Raw genomic sequence first — 20611 nt, 5'->3', positions numbered from 1 at the left:
TCACATTCAGAGCACAAAGTTGGTGATTGAAATTTCTTGAGAAGATCCCATCCCAACGAGAAGCACCTTTGTTCTAATGATGGCCACCCCAAATCCTGTATCATGTCCCTAACACAGTCTCCCTTATTTCTCGATAATACAAAAAATGCTGCCCTTCTTTGAACTTTTTCAATGTACTCCGTTAATCCTATCTTGTGAGGACCCCACAGCATACAACAGTACTACAAAAGAAAATAAACACGTGTAGTGTAGGCAGTCTCTTTAGTAGAGCTGTTCCAGCTTCTAAGTGTTGTGCCAATAAAACAGTCTTTGGTTTGCCTTCCCCACAACATTTTCTGTGTATTCTTTCCAATTTAAGCTGTTCATAATTGTAATTCCTAGGTATTTAGTCGAATTTATGGCCTTTAGATTTGATTGATTTTATCAGGTTACCGAAGTTTAACAGATTCCTTTTAGCACCCATGTCAATGGCTTCACACTCTTTATTATTTAGGGTCAATTGCCAATTTTTTGCACCATACACATATCTTCTCCAAATAGTTTTGCAGTTGGTTTTGATCTTCTTGTGGTATCCTCATTGCCACTGTAGTATCCTCATCACCTCTGTAGAATCCTGTACCGCAACAAAGAGAATGTTGCTATGGGTGACAAGTATTGTCTTTCCAAAACACAAATGCACACGTGGATTAATACGGTTCCATGAACATTTATTTAAATGGAATATAATCCATGTATTGGGGTACAGGCTTATCAGTAATAGTCCTCTTGCAGGCAGTATAGGTAATCTTCCTATTACAAACTTTAGTCTCGCTATAGTCACAGCTAACACTTGGTTCAAGAATCATAAAATAAGGTTGTATACATGGAAGAATCCTGGAGATACTAGAAGGTATCATATAGATTATATAATGGTAAGACAGAGATTTAGGAACCAGGTTTTAAATTGTAAGACATTTCCAGGGACAGATGTGGACTCTGACCCCAATCTATTGGTTATGAACTGTAGATTAAAACTGGAGAAACTGCAAAAAGGTGGGAATTTAAGGAGATGGGACCTGGATAAACTGAAAGAACCAGAGGTTGTACAGAGTTTCGGGGAGAGCATAAGGGAACAATTGACAGGAATGGGGGAAAGAAATACAGTAGAAGAAGAATGGGTAGCTCTGAGGGATGAAGTAGTGAAGGCAGCAGAGGATCAAGTAGGTAAAAAGACGAGGGCTGGTAGAAATCCTTGGGTAACAGAAGAAATATTGAATTTAATTGATTAAAGGAGAAAATATAAAAGTGCAGTAAATGAAGCAGGCAAAAGGGAATACAAACGTCTCAAAAATGAGATTGACAGGAAGTGCAAAATGGCTAAGCAGGGATGGCTAGAGGACAAATGTAAGGATGTAGAGGCTTATCTCACTAGGGGTAAGATAGATACTGCCTACAGGAAAATTAAAGAGACCTTTGGAGAAAAGAGAGCCACTTATATGAATATCAAGTGCTCAGATGGGAACCCAGTTCTAAGCAAAGAAGGGAAAGCAGAAAGGTGGAAGGAGTATATAGAGGGTCTATACAAGGGCAATGTACTTGAGGACAATATTATGGAAATGGAAGAGGATGTAGATGAAGATGAAATGGGAGATATGATACTGCGTGAAGAGTTTGACAGAGCACTGAAAGACCTGAGTCGAAACAAGGCCTCGGGAGTAGACAACATTCCATTGGAACTACTGACTGCCTTGGGAGAGCCAGTCCTGACAAAACTCTACCATCTGGTGAGCAAGATGTATGAGACAGGCGAAATACCCTCAGACTTCAAGAAGAATATAATAATTCCAATCCCAAAGAAAGCAGGTGTTGACAGATGTGAAAATTACCAATCAATCAGTTTCATAAGTCACAGCTGCCAAATACTAACACGAATTCTTTACAGACGAATGCAAAAACTGATAGAAGCCGACCTCGGAGAAGATCGGTTTGGACTCCGCAGAAATGTTGGAACATGTGAGGCAATACTGACCCTACGACTTATCTTAGAAAATAGATTAAGGAAAGGCAAACCTACATTTCTAGCATTTGTAGACTTAGAGAAAGCTTTTGACAATGTTGACTGGAATACTCTCTTTCAAGTTCTTAAGGTGGCAGGGGTAAAACACAGGGAGCGAAAGGCTATTTACAATTCGTACAGAAACCAGATGGCAGTTATGAGTCGAGGGGCATGAAAGGGAAGCAGTGGTTGGGAAGGGAGTGAGACAGGGTTGTAGCCTGTCCCCGATGTTATTCAATCTGTATATTGAGCAAGCAGTAAAGGAAACAAAAGAAAAATTCGGAGTAGGTATTAAAGTCCATGGAGAAGAAATAAAAACGTTGAGGTTCGCCGATGACATTGTAATTCTGTCAGAGACAGCGAAAGACTTGGAAGAGCAGTTGAACGGAATGGACAGTGTCTTGAAAGGTGGATACAAGATGAACATCAACAAAAGCAAAATGAGGATAATGGAATGTAGTCGAATTAAGTCGGGTGATGCTGAGGGAATTAGATTAGGAAATGAGACACTTAAACTAGTAGATGAGTTTTGCTATTTGGGGAGCAAAATAACTGATGATGGTCGAAGTAGAGAGGATATAAAAAGTAGACTGGCTATGGCAAGGAAAGTGTTTCTGAAGAAGAGAAATTTGTTAACATTGAGTATAGATTTAAGTGTCAGGAAGTCATTTGTGAAAGTATTTGTATGGAGTGTAGCCATGTATGGAAGTGAAACATGGACGATAAATAGTTTGGACAAGAAGAGAATAGAAGCTTTCGAAATGTGGTGCTACAGAAGAATGCTGAAGATTAGAAGGGTAGATCACATAACTAATGAGGAGGTATTGAATAGAATTGGGGAGAAGAGGAGCTTGTGGCACAACTTGGCAAGAAGAAGGGACTGGTTGGTAGGACATATTCTGAGGCATCGAGGGATCACCAATTTAGTATTGGTGGGCAGCGTGGAGGGTAAAAATCGTAGAGGGAGACCAAGAGATGAATACACTAAGCAGATTCAGAAGGATGTAGGCTGCAGTAAGTACTGGGAGATGAAGAAGCTTGCACAGGATAGAGTAGCATGGAAAGCTGCATCAAACCAGTCTCAGGAATGAAGACAACCACAACAACAACAGTCACTAATCTGGTTACTATGTACTGTCGTAACCTGTGACTTGAACTGAGCCCACTCTGTAATTGTACTGACAGACGCCATACTCTGAGTGAGGCAGTGAGGCCTTCCGGTCAGTGGTGGCAGCCTGAATATTGCTCTGGAGAGGGCATTGGCAGCGTGTTGCTTGTCGGCTTGTCTGGCTGCTCTTGTGATTGGTGTGCTTAATCCTACACCTACTTATCGATCTTCTCGCTTCCACTTTGCCGACCATTGTACTGGCAATAGCTTATGCCACCACATTCCCCCCCTCCACCTCCCGGAAATGCTGCACCATTGTGTGGCCATGCGGTTCTAAGCGCTTCAGTCTGGAACCGCCTGACTGCTACGGTCGCTGGTTCAAATCCTGCCTCGGGCATGGATGTGTGTGATGTCCTTAGGTTAGTTAGGTTTAAGTAGTTCTAAGTTCTAGGGGACTAATGATCACAGATGTTAAGTCCCATAGTGCTCAGAGCCATTTGAACAATTTTTTCAACACAGTATAATTCATTGTTCTGATGCGAGATTTGTAATTGGCAGGCAAACTACACCATCCAAGCACTGGAATTTCCTGTCTGTTGTAAGCAGTGAGGTGCTTGGTAGATTAAGAAAGGTGTGGCGAACCTAAGTGTTTGTACGTCTAATGATTAAGCAGAATTACTGAGGCTCCTGTGTCTAACTGAAAGCTCACACAGTGGCCAACAATTCGTAATGAGACATATAGTTTGTTAGAATGTCATTACACAGCACTAAGGCGAGGAGTTGGCCCAACCTTAATCTTACTTTTGTCAGAACCTCTTGTAGGTTTTGAAAACACAGCGTTCACTGCATGTGCACAAGCCTGTTTTTTTTCTAGGAGTGGGAAAACTGGCGTTTTTGTACCATTGCAAACAAACCGCTTGGACATGGTCTTTTCTTTTCCACATGCATAACATGTAACTTAACGTGATGGCCAATCCTGTCTTTTTATGGCGAGCAGAACATCTAGGGGGAGAGTTCATTAAATTCACAGATATGTTTACATGTCTACATGGCTGTCTGTGCGGCTGTGTAGCACTGGTTGTCGTCGCTGCTTGCGGCAGTAGCAAATAAGGGGCGACTCGACCCAACAAATCGGGGCCTGGTCAGGCTTAGTGGCCACTATGGCAACCAAATCATATTGCTCTAAGATTTGCAATACGTGGGGAAGTGATGCATGAGTACTTTAAGATCTGTTCTCCTATTCTATAAACTGGGACATTGAATGTTATTGCATCCTGTATCATTAAATCACTGTAAAAGTTGCCACAACTACACTTAAATTTACACTTCCTAGCCATACCCATTAATTCAGTGTACCACTGGTGGTACACATGTTCCGGCTTTTTCTGCAAATGAAAGAACTGAAATCTAGCTGCAGCTACTTGGGCTTGCTGGTCATAGAATTAAGTTAATGCAGCAATTACTTAGTCATAGACGTTCATTGGGAGATGCTGTTGGAAATAGTTTCTTGTTAACCTGAACACTGGGGACCCCACAATCGAAAGAAAGTATTGTAACCTTACAGTAACTTGAACATGTTGTACTTGAAAATGTGCTTGGAATTGAATCAGGTATTCAATCCATTCCTCTTCCGTTTTGTTAAATTGCTGGAATGTTCGTATACTGGTCGATGGCACTTGTTAGGTTTGTTGGTTGGTCTGCTGTGGTTGTGCGCCCGATGCAGCTTGCGCAGCCAATAGTTGTATTGTCGTCAGTAAAGTTGCAATTTGTTGATTCTGAAACTGGAAAGCTTGTGTTAGATCTATAGCAATGGCTGTCTGCTGCAGCTGAGGCATCGGGGCAGGGGTTGGATGAGGCAGGGAATTCATAGTTTACACAAACACATTATATCAAAAAGCAAGCAAAGCCTACGAAAAGAGAAATTTGATTAGTTGTATGGCTTCCCTGCTGGAATACATGCAAGAACTCAACTACAGATTAGCAAATAGAAACACTTGAACACGATCACCTCTGGAAGTTAAAACCCAAGAGAAGCAAGCAAAATCTTCAGCCAAGTTGATTATCTGCAATCGCCACTGAATTATCTTCGTCGCCACTGCAGAGTCTTGTACAGCAAGGAAGAGGATGTTATTATGGGTGTGCTGGTATCATCATTCTACAACACAAATGCACATGTGGATTAATACAGTTCTTTATTTACATGAAAATTTACTTAACTGGACTTGAGTCCTTGTGTTTTAATACAAGCTCTTCAATAATAGTACTCTTGCAGACAATAGTGGTAATCTTGCTATTACAAACTTCAGTCTCGCTATAGTCACAAATCTGGTCGCTATGTACTGTCGTAACCTGTGATATGAACTAAGCCTGCTCTGCGATTGTACTGACAGCTGCCAGACTCGATGAGTGAGTCAGTGAGGCCCTCCGAACAATGGCGGCGGCCTAAATACTTACTGTCAAGAGAGCGTTGGTGGTGTGTTGCTTGTTGGCATGTCTCTGGCCTCTGTTGTGATAGACATGCTTGATCCTGCACCTGCTTATCAATCTTTGCGCTTCCTCTGTGCTGACCAGTGTGCTGGCGACAACTTATGCCAGCACTCTTCTGAAGACTACTAGACAATAAATTACAACCTAATAAGATGGCTGCTCAGATTATCTCTTAAATTGTTTAAGTAGATCAGGAATGGCAGAGGGGCCTATAACACTACCTTGGGGATCACCAGAAATGAGTTCTGTTTTACTGTATGATTTTCTGTTAATTACTATGTACTGGGACATCTCTGACAGGAAATCATGATCCCAGTCACATAACTAGAAGATGATCCATAAGCACGCAATTTGATTTCAATCCACTTGTGACATATGGTGTAAAAGTCTTCTGGAAATCTAGAATTACGGAATCAATTTGAAATCCTTTGTCAATAGTACTAAAAAACTTCATGTGACTAAAGAGCTAGTTGTGTTTCATGAGAATGGCGTTTTCTAACTCCTTGTAGACTGTGTCAATGGACGTTCGTCATGAGGTAATTCACAGTGTCCGTACACAATATGTGTTCCAAAACACTGCTGCATATTGGCTAGTGATAGGGGCCTGTAATTTAACACTTTGGCTGCGGCATCGTTGCAGGCGCGCAACTCTCCAGTGCGGCCCGGTAACACTCTGAAACGGCAGGTACCGCTCGGAGCCGACGCTCCTAAGCACACCTGAGCTACAGGCCGACGTCAAGACCTCGTGACATCTGTAGGATCATGTTCGATACTGACTTAATGATGACGCCTTAGATGCATTACTTTTTCGCCGTCGATTTCCACACAATCGTCGTGATCCGTATCGTCAGATTCGGAACTGTCACGAAACAGATTCGAAAGCTGTGCGTCTGCGCTATCATCACACTGCAATTCTTCTGCAGCCACTAAATGACAATCTCTGTGGTATGCCTCGTCCTCACTAGACAGAAAATCACTGTCGTCTAGTACACTAAGTGTTTCAATTTAACTCTTTTCCTGCTCCTTTTCATGTAGGAAGGTCCTGGTGTCTGTTCATTAGCCGCCATTACGATCAATATACGTTCGATAACTGACCACACAAAACAAAATTTTACACGCTTTGATGCTAGCTTTGATGCTGCAACTAGACAGTAATCCGACAGTGAGCGCGGACGCTTATCGGCGTCAGCCGCACTGGCTCGTAGCTTCTTGTGACGCTTATAAGCATCAGCCGCAGCGAAAGTGTTAATGGATTGCTCCTATTGCCTTTCTTGAATAATGGTGTGACATGTGCAACTTACCAGTCTTTGAATATGGATCCAAAGGGCAATTGTACATGGTTGTTAAGTATGGAGCTAATGCATCAGTACTTGGAAAGGCACCTGATTGGTATACAGTTTGGACCAGAAGACTTGCTTTTATTGAGTGATTTAACTTGCTACTCCACTGCGAGTATACCTGCTTCTAAGTTACTCATGTTGGCAGCTGTTTTTTATTCAAATTCTAGAATATTTACTTCATCTTCTTTGGTGAGATAATTTCGAAAGGCTGTGTTTAGTAACTGTGCTTTGGCAACACTGTCATCATTAGTATTTCCATTGCTATTGCTTGGAGAAGGCATTTATTGTATCTTGCATCTTGTATTGCAGCGATTTGGGGGAGTGGACTTGGGGTGGGTGGACACTTTGCTGCTGGTCGCCGTTCTGCTGGACCTCAAGCATACTACACTTGCTGTAGCGGAGCAAGATTTCTCATGTATATCGTGTATATACAACATAGCAGAATTGTCACATGACGTGTTGGAAGCGCGTGCTTTGCTTCGGCACAGCAAAATTGTTGTGTGAAGACTTCGGTGTGGTCCTATTGTGGTACAGCCGCTGCTGGTCTACTGGCAGTGTGGTGCCCGCAGGTGTGGGGGTGCTTTTGTTGTGAGTTGTCTAATCCTCTTTGTTGTGAGTTGTCTAATCTGCTACCAACATGTTCCAATCAGAAACTGCCATAGGGCATCCTCCTTGCTTCTATGAGAGTGGGGAAATTCCTACGTCAGGGCCTGTGGTGCTACACAGAGACTCGCCTAGTGTCCTTGGTAGGGCTGGTGCTGTTCGAGGAAACCTAACAATGCCAATAAGATGGCACTATGAAAATTATTAACAGATTGCCCCAAGCTGAACGGTCGCTACAAAACCACATGCAGGAGCACATCAGTTAAATTTCAGCCTCTGCACCACCAAATTGCAGAAAACTAATAGGACTGTTTTAAACAGAACAACATGCCCCATCACACACATCTCACAACAAAGCTAGACATCTTTCAAGGCAGAGATCAAAGGGCTCTCTCCCAACACAAACCCAGCAGAAATTATGGGTGACTAATCTTCTGCAAATTCAAAATAATTGAGGTTAAAGAAGAAACATGTGGCTCTGATCCAGCAAAACCTGGAAAGGGTCACAAAAAGCACGTCTCTTTCAAAGCTGTGCTACAACCAGTGGAGAATAATACAGAACTGTAAGCAATAAAACACATGCTGTGTTGCTACATCACTATTTAAAAACATCAGCAGCCTGAAGGCCCTGTACAGTGACAACAGTGCCAGCAGCCCCTTCATAGTGCTGAGAACTGCCAACCATCCAGTGTATCAAATTTGCCGGCCTCCATCTCTCTAGCATGTGCACTAAAAACCATGCAAAGTGCACATTTTGCGGAGATAGCCATCCGTGTAACTACAGCCGCTGCCCCACAAAACTAAAGCCAAACGCAAGCCATGACCTGCTGTTGTCCTCATGCTTTACTACTGCAGCTGTGATAGCGACCATGAGCTCTGCTGCCTCAGCCACACCCACAAGTACAAGCTTTGCCACCATCAATAGTCACAGTCCCTGTGCTTACCCATATCCTGATGGCCACTGCCGCCTGTCCGCCTCGCACCCCACACATCAGCGCTCCCCATCCCAGGATGAAAAGACAGTTAACAAACAACCACAGTCTTCCACTAGCACTCAACCGGCCACATTTCTCAATAAGCTGAGAGATCTGCGGCATCTGTATGCAGCAATAAACCTTTCTGCACACTTATCCACATTTAAGGACACTTGGACAAAGTTTCATACTGCGCCTAATGCCCTAACTAAAGTCATGGGTATTGCAGATGATGATAGTAACATATTTTTATGGATCTCCATAGGTCCAACAGAATGAAAATTTAACCTGGAATGCCAAAGAAGAAAAACTGTTTAGGAAGATTTTGTATACTGGCACTCCATCAGTATTATGTCTGACAGAATCACACTTGAAGCCTGAAGACCAATTCACTGTCAGAAACTACACCATCAAATATGACCACCTAGGCAGCGGAACACCAGTATTGGCCAAGGGCAGAAGGCACTTCCACTCTTGAATTTTCCGCAAAATTAGTGTCAGGGCTGCTGGTCTAGAAATCAAAATTTACCAAAATGTTGGTATAGTATTTCGGCCTAAGCAAATCGGTAGAGAGATTGTGCTCTATACCAGTGACACCATTTACTAAAGTAGTCACAGTCTCCTCCAAACAAATCGCAAACTTCAGTAACATCTTCACAAGATTATTTAGAAGTGTAATGTATGGAAGGTCAAGATTAACCTCACAAAGTGCCAAGTGATTTATTTTTCCCCCAAAATCAAGCTCCCTAATCATCAACTCAACACTGGTGGCAGGGACTTGATCTGGAGAACTTTTGTGAAAATCTGGGCATTGAGATCGATCAACACCTAACGTGGAACAAACATCCCACCACTGCTGCAAACAAAGGCTGTGTTCTTTTTTGTAGGTTGTATCCCCTTCTGGAAGGAGACAGACTAACCGTTCCATCCAAATTCCTCCCCTAGTGCCAGCTCATACTTCAGGTCATCCTGTATGGTTCAAAAGTGTGATCTATGGTGTCAGACACAGAACTAACAAGACTGCTGCGTCTCCAAAACAAAGTTTTTTGTGTCATCATAGGCGCTGGCAGATACATCCCCAATACGCGTATAAGAGATCTTTTAGGCCAACCCACCATCTACGCACTTATTCAGGCTAAATCGACAAAATTTTACAAAACAACACAAACTTCGCCCTATATTCTCATTCAAAATTTAGGTCAAGAACCAGTAGAATCTTCTCACAGGTGCACAAAAGTAAGCCTTATGCGCCACTTTAGGGGCCAATAACACGTACGCAAAACACCAAGCACTAGCTTACACACTGAAAACACACACACAACCCCAGTTCCTCATCTTCACTAAACCCCTAGCACATTCTGAAGTCAGAGGGGCACTTAATGTTCAAAAATAACACAACCATAACCTTCATCGCCGCTATCATACTTTACATACGACCAGAATCTCTTTGGATTTTCTGCCAAGTTTTGAGACAAAGTTTCATCGTGAAAACATAAAAGCTCTCACATTGAAATCTGCACTGGATTTCAAACTATTGTAAAAGATCACCAATCTTTTCCATTCGTGTAAATTTGCTACGCTTTTTTCATTGTTTCTGCAACACTATCATGACCTGTTTTGTGTGCTGTGGGTGATTAACTCTATTGTTTGTCAATTTAATGATATAAATCTCTCAACTGCTGCCGATTTTGTTTCTTGGTATACACTTATATTGTTAATTTGGAAGGAGTGGATGTTGTCTCTCATGAAGGCATCAAGCAGAATTTTTATCTGCTTTTGTGAATAGATATATTTTTCATTTATTTGTGATGGATTGGAGAGTTACCGTGGTCAGTCTCGCTACGTCAACCCTGTGTCCACTAATCCCTGTATACATTTTAGGCACATTATTGTTGGTAAGAGATAAAATGTGTTTTCGCAACCATTTACTATTTGAGTGGGCTTATGAACTAACTGCTCAAAATAATTTTCAGAAAATGCATTTAGCACAATTTCAGATGATGTGTCATGCGTACCTCCATATTTAAACACGTATTTTCACCATCATATCGACGGTAAATTGAAGTCGCCACCTTGTAATTATTTGAATTGGGTATGTGTTTGAAATTAGATTCAAGTTTTCTTAGAACCTTTCAGGAATTGTATCATCTGACTTGGGAGTTCAGTGAAAGAATCCAATTACTATTTTATTCCTGTTGGCAAGACTGACCTCTATCCATACCAACTCAGAGCAACTATCTACTTCAGTTTTGCTACAAGATAATCTACTTCTAATAGCAACACACACACACCACTGCCAACTATATTTACCCTACACTTTCTCAACACCATTTGGCCCTTCGCCAAAATTTCAGCTGAATTTATCTCCAGCTTTAGCCAGCTTTCAGTTCCTGTAACAATTTCGGCATCAGTGCTTTTTATTAGCACTTGGAACTCCAATACTATCCCAACATTGCTACGACAATTAAAAACTGTTATACTGATGGTTCCTAGATCTCAGTTCGTCCTCTGTTCAACTTGCTCCCTTTGAGACTGAAGTCCTTTTTGTATTTCCCTGAGACCCTCTAACCTAAAACCTGTTCATGTTTTGCATCAATTTAGAGCTGTATTTAACATGTAGCTTTTTATTAACAATTTTCTGATCTCAAGGTTTATATTTTTGGATGTAAGTAGTTGTTTCTTTTTATAGAAAGTCCTTTTGTTTTGTGCAATCCTTGCTACTGTGCCTTTATTGCACCTTCATTCTGTGTGTATTATACTTCATAATTCATATATCTCTTTGAAACGTTATGTCCACATTTGACATTTAGCTATCCAGCAAGTGCACCTATGCACACACCATTACCTTAGTTTTCTTTTTATGTGTATATTATAACTGTCTACTATGACACATTTAATTTCATTATACACTAAACTCACTCCCTGTTCACTTTTGCTAGCCACTGCTATAGCAGCAGCAGATGATATCATGCTATTTTTTTGTCAGTGAAAAATAATCCTCACATTGAGCTACCCCTTTATTTCCTTCATTGCCACTTCTATATCCAAATTACTTATTAGTGCTCAAAGTGGGTAAAGCTGCCTTACACCGTTCCATATTTTCTTCCTACGGTGTCGTACTATCATTTCTGACTACTTCCGTTTGCTTTGCACGAAGAGAATGGGCCACACATCTGCCCCTGTAGTGGAAACCACACTACCTAAGAATGGAAAACATTTTATTCCTTTTAATAGTATCAAAAGCCTTCCGCAGATCATCTGTGCTTCCCTGTAATACAATGTACATCCAAATTGTAATTCTGTTTGGGCTTCACTTTTTTGCAGCACTTCTGGTAGCCCTTTGTTATAATATATAACTTGATTTTTAAAATTTTGCAGTTTATTGTCCCCAAATAAAAAATAGTAGAGACAGTTAAATTTCTAAGATACATTTCATTATTGATTTAGCCAAACTTTCTGTAGCTAGATAGGATCACGTAAGTAACAGAGTTCTCGTATTCTAAAGCCATAAATCAAGTTCTCTCAATCCATTACTCCCAATATTCTCACACTCAGGTGTGAATACCCTTGTGGCAGGGTACTTGCACATGATGTCAGGCAATTCTACATGTTCAGTCTAGTTTACATGACACTAGGTTGCAGGCAACTGCGCTACTTACCACTGCGCATGCGTGCCGCGCGTTTGCGCAACTCGTTCGTAGAGTGTAGACAAACTGAAATATGGAGTGGGGAATGGAGAAAAATATTCACTTTTTGAATCTCTATGCTTTGCATAGGTGTTTGTGGGATTTTAGTGATGCAGATTACAAAAATAAGCAGCATATTGCTGCCACTGAGACATGAAGGTATTTGAATATTAATACAATGTGACTGCCTTTACTTTTTGAGGAGTCAGATAATGGCTATGCATTTACTTGTTTTACTTCAGTATTTTCGAAATCTTGTGCAGTATGTAGTATTATTTTTGTTACAGGCTCCCGATACTTTGGCATTAGCTTTGTCGAACATGCTGCCACAGTCAGATCTTTCGAAGAAAAATGAAGTACCAAAGGACGGTGAGCGAGTGCAGCAGGCTCAGTCTACCGTTGAGGAAGTAGTTGATGAAAACTATGCTTTACTGGGTGACAGCTTCCACAATCAGTTATTAGTAGATGAAAAACAGCACAAGTAAGTATTCCTCTCGTTCCTGTGTAATTTTATAGCTTCCACCTCTATCTTTAGTATCAAACCACAGTAAACTTGTGGAAGTACCTTTTTCTGTCAGTATCCCATGTTTAATGTATCTCATATTCCATATAATTTTTAAAAAATCTAGATATTTAGAAATAAGCAGTGTCGGGAAAATTGGCTGTACGTTTGCTGCAGCAACAGAAATGGGGCTCTTGCCTTTTTAGTTTAAACTAGTGAGTTTTTCAACATAAAAGTCCACTAACAGGATTTCAGAGACCAGTACCAGTAACAGTTCTTTGTTAACATGCTTAAATTATTGAATATTGGAACAAGTTTGTGGGTGTAACCTGCTCATCAAGCAAAAAATGCCAATACCAAAACATTTAACATGAATGCGAGCACACCTTAATGCAGTAGTTTTCTTCCTTGGTATGTGTAGTGGATTGTTGTAGAAAAAGATAAGTATAACCTTTTTGAGTCACAATTTACTTTGTTTACTGCACTGTTGCTAAAACAAAAAAATTGTTGACACTTTAGATAAAAAGCCGCTCAGGAGATCTGTGACCACCTTTGCCAATAAATTGTAATACATCTGTCTTGCTTGCAAAAATGTTTCGGGAGAACCCCATTGCCAGATATATGGCATGAGAAACATACCTGCTAAAATCAATACAAAATATCTTGTCACTTCGCACTCCATTCCATAATACCATCAGTGCCCAAACAAACATAGGCACTTAGACATGGTACGAGGGGAACAATTTTTCCAGTAGGTGGCAATAGTGATAGTTATGGCTCTGAGCACTATGGGACTTAACTTCTGAAGTCATCAAGTGATAGTTATGCTACTCAGTACGTAAATTTCATCCAAAACATGAAATACAATATTACATAGCATAAACAAATTACAGATAGTTCAATGAATATAAAATTTTGAAGGAAGTGCGAGGGGGGAGGGGGGGGCGGGGCACAATAAAATTGGGAGGAATTACTGCCTATGTATGGATTAATAGCAGATTATACAAGTAACATAGAGATCACACATTATAGATACTCTACAAAAATTGTCGGTAATTGTAGTTACATATTTCTATCAAGGAGGGTGTAGTTGCTGCACTTGGAGCTGCTGAAGTGCATATGGGAATGTTCCGTACACAAACTTCAACCAACCTATTTAGATAATGTATTATTATTATTATTATTAAGCATTACAATCCATGAAGGCTTTTTGCTGCAGAATGGACAATGTTGAACCACTTTGCTCTGTCTTTACAAGTAATTTGCCACTGTCTGTCATGTCCTAGTTTTCTGAGATCGTCTTGAATATTGTCCAAGTATCTCATGCGTGGGCGTCCAAGAGGTCGTCTTCCGGTGGGAATCTCTTCAGTCACTTTCTTGATGGTCCTGTTTGGTGGTGCTCTGATGACATGCCCTATCCATTTCAGTCTTTTGGCTTTAATTTTGGCCACTATATCGGAGTCTTTATATAATTTGTAAATTTCATTGTTATTTAGCAATCTCCATTCATCACTGATCCTATCTCTTATGGGTCCAAATATTTTTCTCAAAATTTTTCGTTCAAATACTCTTAATCTGTTTTCCTCTTTTTTTGTGAGAGTCCAGGTTTCAGATCCATAGGTGAGTACTGGTATAATCAATGATTTGTATACTTGTAGTTTGGTGTTCCTAGAAATTAACTTGCTTTTGAAAACTGTCAAGAGACTATAGTAGCATTTGTTAGCCTTCTGAATTCGTGATTCTATTTCAATTTTTATGGAGTTGTCAGAGGTTACTATTGTACCAAGGTAATTAAATTCATTTGTCTTTGTGAAAGCTGTGTTATTAATTTGCAGTACATTATTATTTGATGGATAGCGGGATAAGATAAAGTACATTGTTTTGTCTGTATTCAGCTGGAGGCCTGTGCCATTTGTGGCTTTAATTAATTGTGCTGTAAGAAGCTTCAAATCATTTTCACTGTCAGATAATAATGCAATGTCATCAGCGTATGCTACAATGTTAATTTTGCTTTCCAGTTGTGCTCCAATTTGTAGTAGCTTTACTTTTTGGATTATTCTATTGATTACTATGTTAAAAAGAACTGGTGAGAGTGAATCCCCTTGTTTGACTCCAGTTTTAACCTCAAAGTCTTCAGAAAGTTTGCTAGCTACTTTTATTTTGTATTTTGAGTTTAAAGTGCAAGATTTTATTAAATTTATCAATTTGTTAGGGATGCCAATCTGCCTCATGCACTTCCATAAATATTCCCTGTTGATACTGTCAAAAGCTTTTTTAAAATCAATGAAAAGCATATGTACATTTTGATCGAATTCATATTTCTTTTCACCCAACATCCTTAGGACATATATATTGTCAATAGTCGATCTGTTAGGTCTAAATCCACATTGGGCATCATCTAGGGAGTCTTCAACGTAAGGGCTTATCCTTGCTAACAGTATATTTGTCAGAATTTTATATGTTGTGTTTAGTAACGCAATTCCTCTGTAGTTTGAACAATTTGTTGGGTCCCCCTTCTTGTATATAGGGCACACAACTACTTCTTTCCAATCATGTGGGACCTGTTCCTGCTTCCAGATGTTGGTGATGATTTTGTGTAAGCAGTTTACAAAAGGAAATTTACTGAGCTTCCATATATCTGTGTCTATACCATCACTTCCAGGAGCTTTATGTCTCTTCAGCTTCTTGATGCTTTCTTTAATTTCTGTTAAGCTGGGCTCTTCGTCCGATGGGTCAGCAGTAAGATATTCATTGTCATCTTCCTGAGAGACGCTTATAGTTGGAGCATTTAGTAACTCATTAAAATATTCCTTCCATCTGTTAGCAATGTCACTTCTTTCTGTTAGCAAGGAGCCATCTGGGTCTGTTATGAACTGTCCATAATTTTTTATATTCCCACTTTTAAACATATTTATGCTCTTGAAAAATCCTCTGGAGTCTGTGGTACGGTCATTCTCAGCTCTTTTTAATTTGTAATTCATAAAATCCCTTTTCTTTTTCCTAATGAGTTTCCTGGCAAGTTTCTGTTTCTCTTCAAAAATAAGTTTGTTTTGTGTTATTGGTTTTTGTAGGAATTTTTCCCTTGCTAATTTTCTATCTTCGATAGCGTTCGAGCACTCGGCATCAAACCAGGGGTTCTTAGTTGTAGTAAAATGTCCCAAAACTGAGGTAGTTGCTCGTGTGATATTTTCTTTCAGAGCGTTCCAGGCTTGATTAGTATCATCATTGTTAATTTTACTTTCCACTTCAGGTTTGTGTGTTTCTAATTCTCTAATGTACTGGTTGAGAATGTTTGGGTTTTTCAGTTTCATTGTATTAAACCTAGGAACACCGTTTAATTTAGACCATTTATGTCTTGAGAGTGAGATCTTGAACTTGGCTTTTACAAGAAAGTGATCCGAATCACAGTCTGCTCCCCTTTGACTTCTGATATCATGTATGCATTTATGATGTTGTTTTTCGATTAATACATGATCAATTTGATTTTTTGTGATGCCATCTCTTGAAGCCCATGTTTGTTTATGTATATCTTTATGTGCAAAATATGTACTTTTGATCAACATGTTTTTGGAAGTGGCAAAGCTAATAAGTTTTGTTCCGTTTTCATTACTCTGCTGATGTAGACTATGAGGTCCAATTGTAGGTTTATAATGATTTTCATGTCCTAACTTGGCATTGAAATCTCCTAGAATTATTTTAATTGAATTTTTCGAGAATGTATCATATACCTGTTCCAATTTGTTGTAAAATTCTTCTTTAATATTGTCCTCTTTATCCTCTGTTGGAGCATGGCAATTTATAACATTTAAAGTCTTATATTTGCATTGAATCGTAATGTGAGATATCCTTTCATTCACTGCCTCAAATTTCCTAATAAAAGGTAACAATTTGTTGTTTATTATAAATCCTGTCCCTAGTGCATGTATTTGTGTATCATTTCCCCCATACATTATTGTATACTTATTTTTGTTTATACTTCCATTACCCGTCCATCTGGTTTCTTGTACTGCAACTAAATCCATTTTATACCTTTCAAGTTCCTGTATGACATTTATCAGTGATCCTGATCTATAGAGACTTAATACATTCCATGTTCCCATATTCATAACCTTTAAATTTTGCAAGTTCGTCATCAAGTTTGGTGGTCCAGCATTCTTGTCATTCTGATTCGTAGCAATCCATTTTCTCCTACAGGATCCTGTGATAGGGTCGCTGGCCCTAAGCACAACCCCCAACCTGGAGGACCAGGGTCTTGATTTCGGGGATGCCTACCCCTAGAGCAGTTGCTTTCACTTCAGCTAACGAACTTGCTCTGCCCGGCCTGTTGGTCCGCGGGAGGTATTTGATTTCCCTCCTACCACCCATATCTGGGAGGCGTTCCCCGATCCGCCACCTGGGGACGCGCCCTCTAGGAGTTACAGGCTCTCCCGAGGGATTTAGATAATGTATGACAGTAAAAATAGTTTAGAGGCAAAAGTACATGACAGTCAAAATGTCTACCAACTTATTAGAAAAACAGTTGTACATTACAATCCAAATAATAAAACATCAAAATGATAATCTTAAAAATGTGCATAGGAAAGGAGCAGTAGCATTTATTACATTCAAAAGGAATCATACATACTTATGGCTTAGTGCAAATTACACATGAAGACACCTTGAGAAAAAATTATTTTTAACGTATTCTGACTAATGAGAATTACAATCTGTTTTATTGACGTACAATATGTCCCAACAGTTACCATTATATTTATTCTAAATGTACGCCCAGTTATTGATTATTTACATTTTAATAATACTGTTGTTGTTGTTGTGGTCTTCAGTCGTGAGACTGGTTTGATGCAGCTCTCCATGCTACTCTATCCTGTGCAAGCTTTTTCATCTCCCAGTACCTACTGCAACCTACATCCTTCTGAATCTGCTTAGTGTATTCATCTCTTGGTCTCCCTCTACGATTTTTACCCTCCACGCTGCCCTCCAATACTAAATTGGCGATCCCTTGATGCCTCAGAACATGTCCTACCAACCGATCCCTTCTTCTGGTCAAGTTGTGCCACAAACTTCTCTTCTCCCCAATCCTATTCAATACTTCCTCATTAGTTATGTGATCTACCCATCTAATCTTCAGCATTCTTCTGTAGCACCACATTTCGAAAGCTTCTATTCTCTTCTTGTCCAAACTATTTATCGTCCATGTTTCACTTCCATACATGGCTACACTCCATACGAATACTTTCAGAAATGACTTCCTGACACTTAAATCAATACTGGATGTTAACAAATTTCTCTTCTTCAGAAACGCTTTCCTTGCCATTGCCAGCCTACATTTTATATCCTCTCTACTTCGACCATCATCAGTTATTTTGCTCCCCAAATAGCAAAACTCCTTTACTACTTTAAGTGCCTCATTTCCTAATCTAATTCCCTCAGCATCACCCGACTTAATTAGACTACATTCCATTATCCTTGTTTTGCTTTTGTTGATGTTCATCTTATATCCTCCTTTCAAGACACTGTCCATTCCATTCAACTGCTCTTCCAAGTCCTTTGCTGTCTCTGACAGAATTACAATGTCATCGGCGAACCTCAAAGTTTTTATTTCTTCTCCATGAATTTTAATACCTACTCCGAATTTTTCTTTTGTTTCCTTTACTGCTTGCTCAATATACAGATTGAACAACATCGGGGAGAGGCTACAACCCTGTCTTACTCCCTTCCCAACCACTGCTTCCCTTTCATGTCCCTCGACTCTTATAACTGCCATCTGGTTTCTGTACAAATTGTAAATAGCCTTTCGCTCCCTGTATTTTACCCCTGCCACCTTTAGAATTAGAAAGAGAGTATTCCAGTCAACATTGTCAAAAGCTTTCTCTAAGTCTACAAATGCTAGAAACGTAGGTTTGCCTTTCCTTAATCTTTCTTTTAAGATAAGTCGTAAGGTCAGTATTGCCTCACGTGTTCCAGTGTTTCTACGGAATCCAAACTGATCTTCCCCGAGGTTGGCTTCTACTAGTTTTTCCATTCGTCTGTAAAGAATTCGTGTTAGTATTTTGCAGCTGTGACTTATTAAGCTGATAGTTCGGTAATTTTCACATCTGTCAACACCTGCTTTCTTTGGGATTGGAATTATTACATTCTTCTTGAAGTCTGAGGGTATTTCGCCTGTTTCATACATCTTGCTCACCAGATGGTAGAGTTTTGTCAGGACTGGCTCTCCCACGGCCGTCAGTAGTTCCAATGGAATATTGTCTACTCCGGGGGCCTTGTTTCGACTCAAGTCTTTCAGTGCTCTGTCAAACTCTTCACGCAGTATCATATCTCCCATTTCATCTTCATCTACATCCTCTTCCATTTCCATAATATTGTCCTCAAGTACATCGCCCTTGTATAGACCCTCGATATACTCCTTCCACCTTTCTGCTTGCCCTTCTTTGCTTAGAACTGGGTTTCCATCTGAGCTCTTGATATTCATACAAGTCGTTCTCTTATCTCCAAAGGTCTCTTTAATTTTCCTGTAGGCGGTATCTATCTTACCCCTAGTGAGATAGGCCTCTACATCCTTACATTTGTCCTCTAGCCATCCCTGCTTAGCCATTTTGCACTTCCTGTCGATCTCATTTTTGAGACGTTTGTATTCCTTTTTGCCTGTTTCACTTACTGCATTTTTATATTTTCTCCTTTCATCAATTAAATTCAATATTTCTTCCGTTACCCAAGGATTTCTACTAGCCCTAGTCTTTTTACCTACTTGATCCTCTGCTGCCTTCACTACTTCATCCCTCAAAGCTACCCATTCTTCTTCTACTGTATTTATTTCCCCCATTCCTGTCAATTGCTCCCTTATGCTCTCCCTGAATCTCTGTACAACCTCTGGTTCTTTTAGTTTATCCAGGTCCCATCTCCTTAAATTCCCACCTTTTTGCAGTTTCTTCAGTTTTAATCTACAGGTCATAACCAATAGATTGTGGTCAGAGTCCACATGTGCCCCTGGAAATGTCTTACAATTTAAAACCTGGTTCCTAAATCTCTGTCTTACCATTATATAATCTATCTGATACCTTTTAGTATCTCCAGGGTTCTTCCATGTATACAACCTTCTTTCATGATTCTTAAACCAAGTGTTAGTTATGATTATGTTGTGCTCTGTGCAAAATTCGACCAGGCGGCTTCCTCTTTCATTTCTGTCCCCCAATCCATATTCACCTACTACGTTTCCTTCTCTCCCTTTTCCTACACTCGAATTCCAGTCACCCATGACTATTAAATTTTCATCTCCCTTCACAATCTGAATAATTTCTTTTATTTCATCATACATTTCTTCAATTTCTTCGTCATCTGCAGAGCTAGTTGGCATATAAACTTGTACTACTGTAGTAGGCGTGGGCTTCGTATCTATCTTGGCCACAATAATGCGTTCACTATGCTGTTTGTAGTAGCTTACCCGCATTCCTATTTTCCTATTCATTATTAACCTACTCCTGCATTACCCCTATTTGATTTTGTGTTTATAACCCTGTAGTCACCTGACCAGAAGTCTTGTTCCTCCTGCCACCGAACTTCACTAATTCCCACTATATCTAACTTCAACCTATCCATTTCCCTTTTTAAATTTTCTAACCTACCTGCCCGATTAAGGGATCTGACATTCCATGCTCCGATCCGTAGAACGCCAGTTTTCTTTCTCCTGATAACGACATCCTCTTGAGTAGTCCCCGCCCGGAGATCCGAATGGGGGACTATTTTACCTCCGGAATATTTTACCCAAGAGGACGCCATCATCATGTAATCATACAGTAAAGCTGCATGCCCTCGGGAAAAATTACGGCTGTAGTTTCCCCTTGCTTTCAGCCGTTCGCAGTACCAGCACAGCAAGGCC

The 20611-nt window shown here is 40.0% G+C and overlaps 1 protein-coding gene across 2 annotated transcripts in view; it reads left to right on the top strand.

Annotated features, from left to right (window-relative positions):
• The window catches only part of LOC126467166 (zinc finger protein 236-like), a 234085-nt gene that overhangs the window by 167658 nt on the left and 45816 nt on the right, over nt 1-20611 (top strand). For both annotated transcript variants that reach the window (XM_050096441.1, XM_050096442.1), the window contains exon 21: nt 12521-12714. In XM_050096441.1, coding sequence (XP_049952398.1) covers nt 12521-12714 — 194 coding nt within the window. The remainder of the gene's footprint in view (nt 1-12520; nt 12715-20611) is intronic.

Source organism: Schistocerca serialis, chromosome 1 (genome assembly GCF_023864345.2).
Source record: "Schistocerca serialis cubense isolate TAMUIC-IGC-003099 chromosome 1, iqSchSeri2.2, whole genome shotgun sequence".
In the NCBI taxonomy this organism is placed as follows: Eukaryota; Metazoa; Arthropoda; class Insecta; order Orthoptera; family Acrididae; genus Schistocerca; species Schistocerca serialis.
This window is presented reverse-complemented; position numbering and strand designations above follow the sequence as displayed.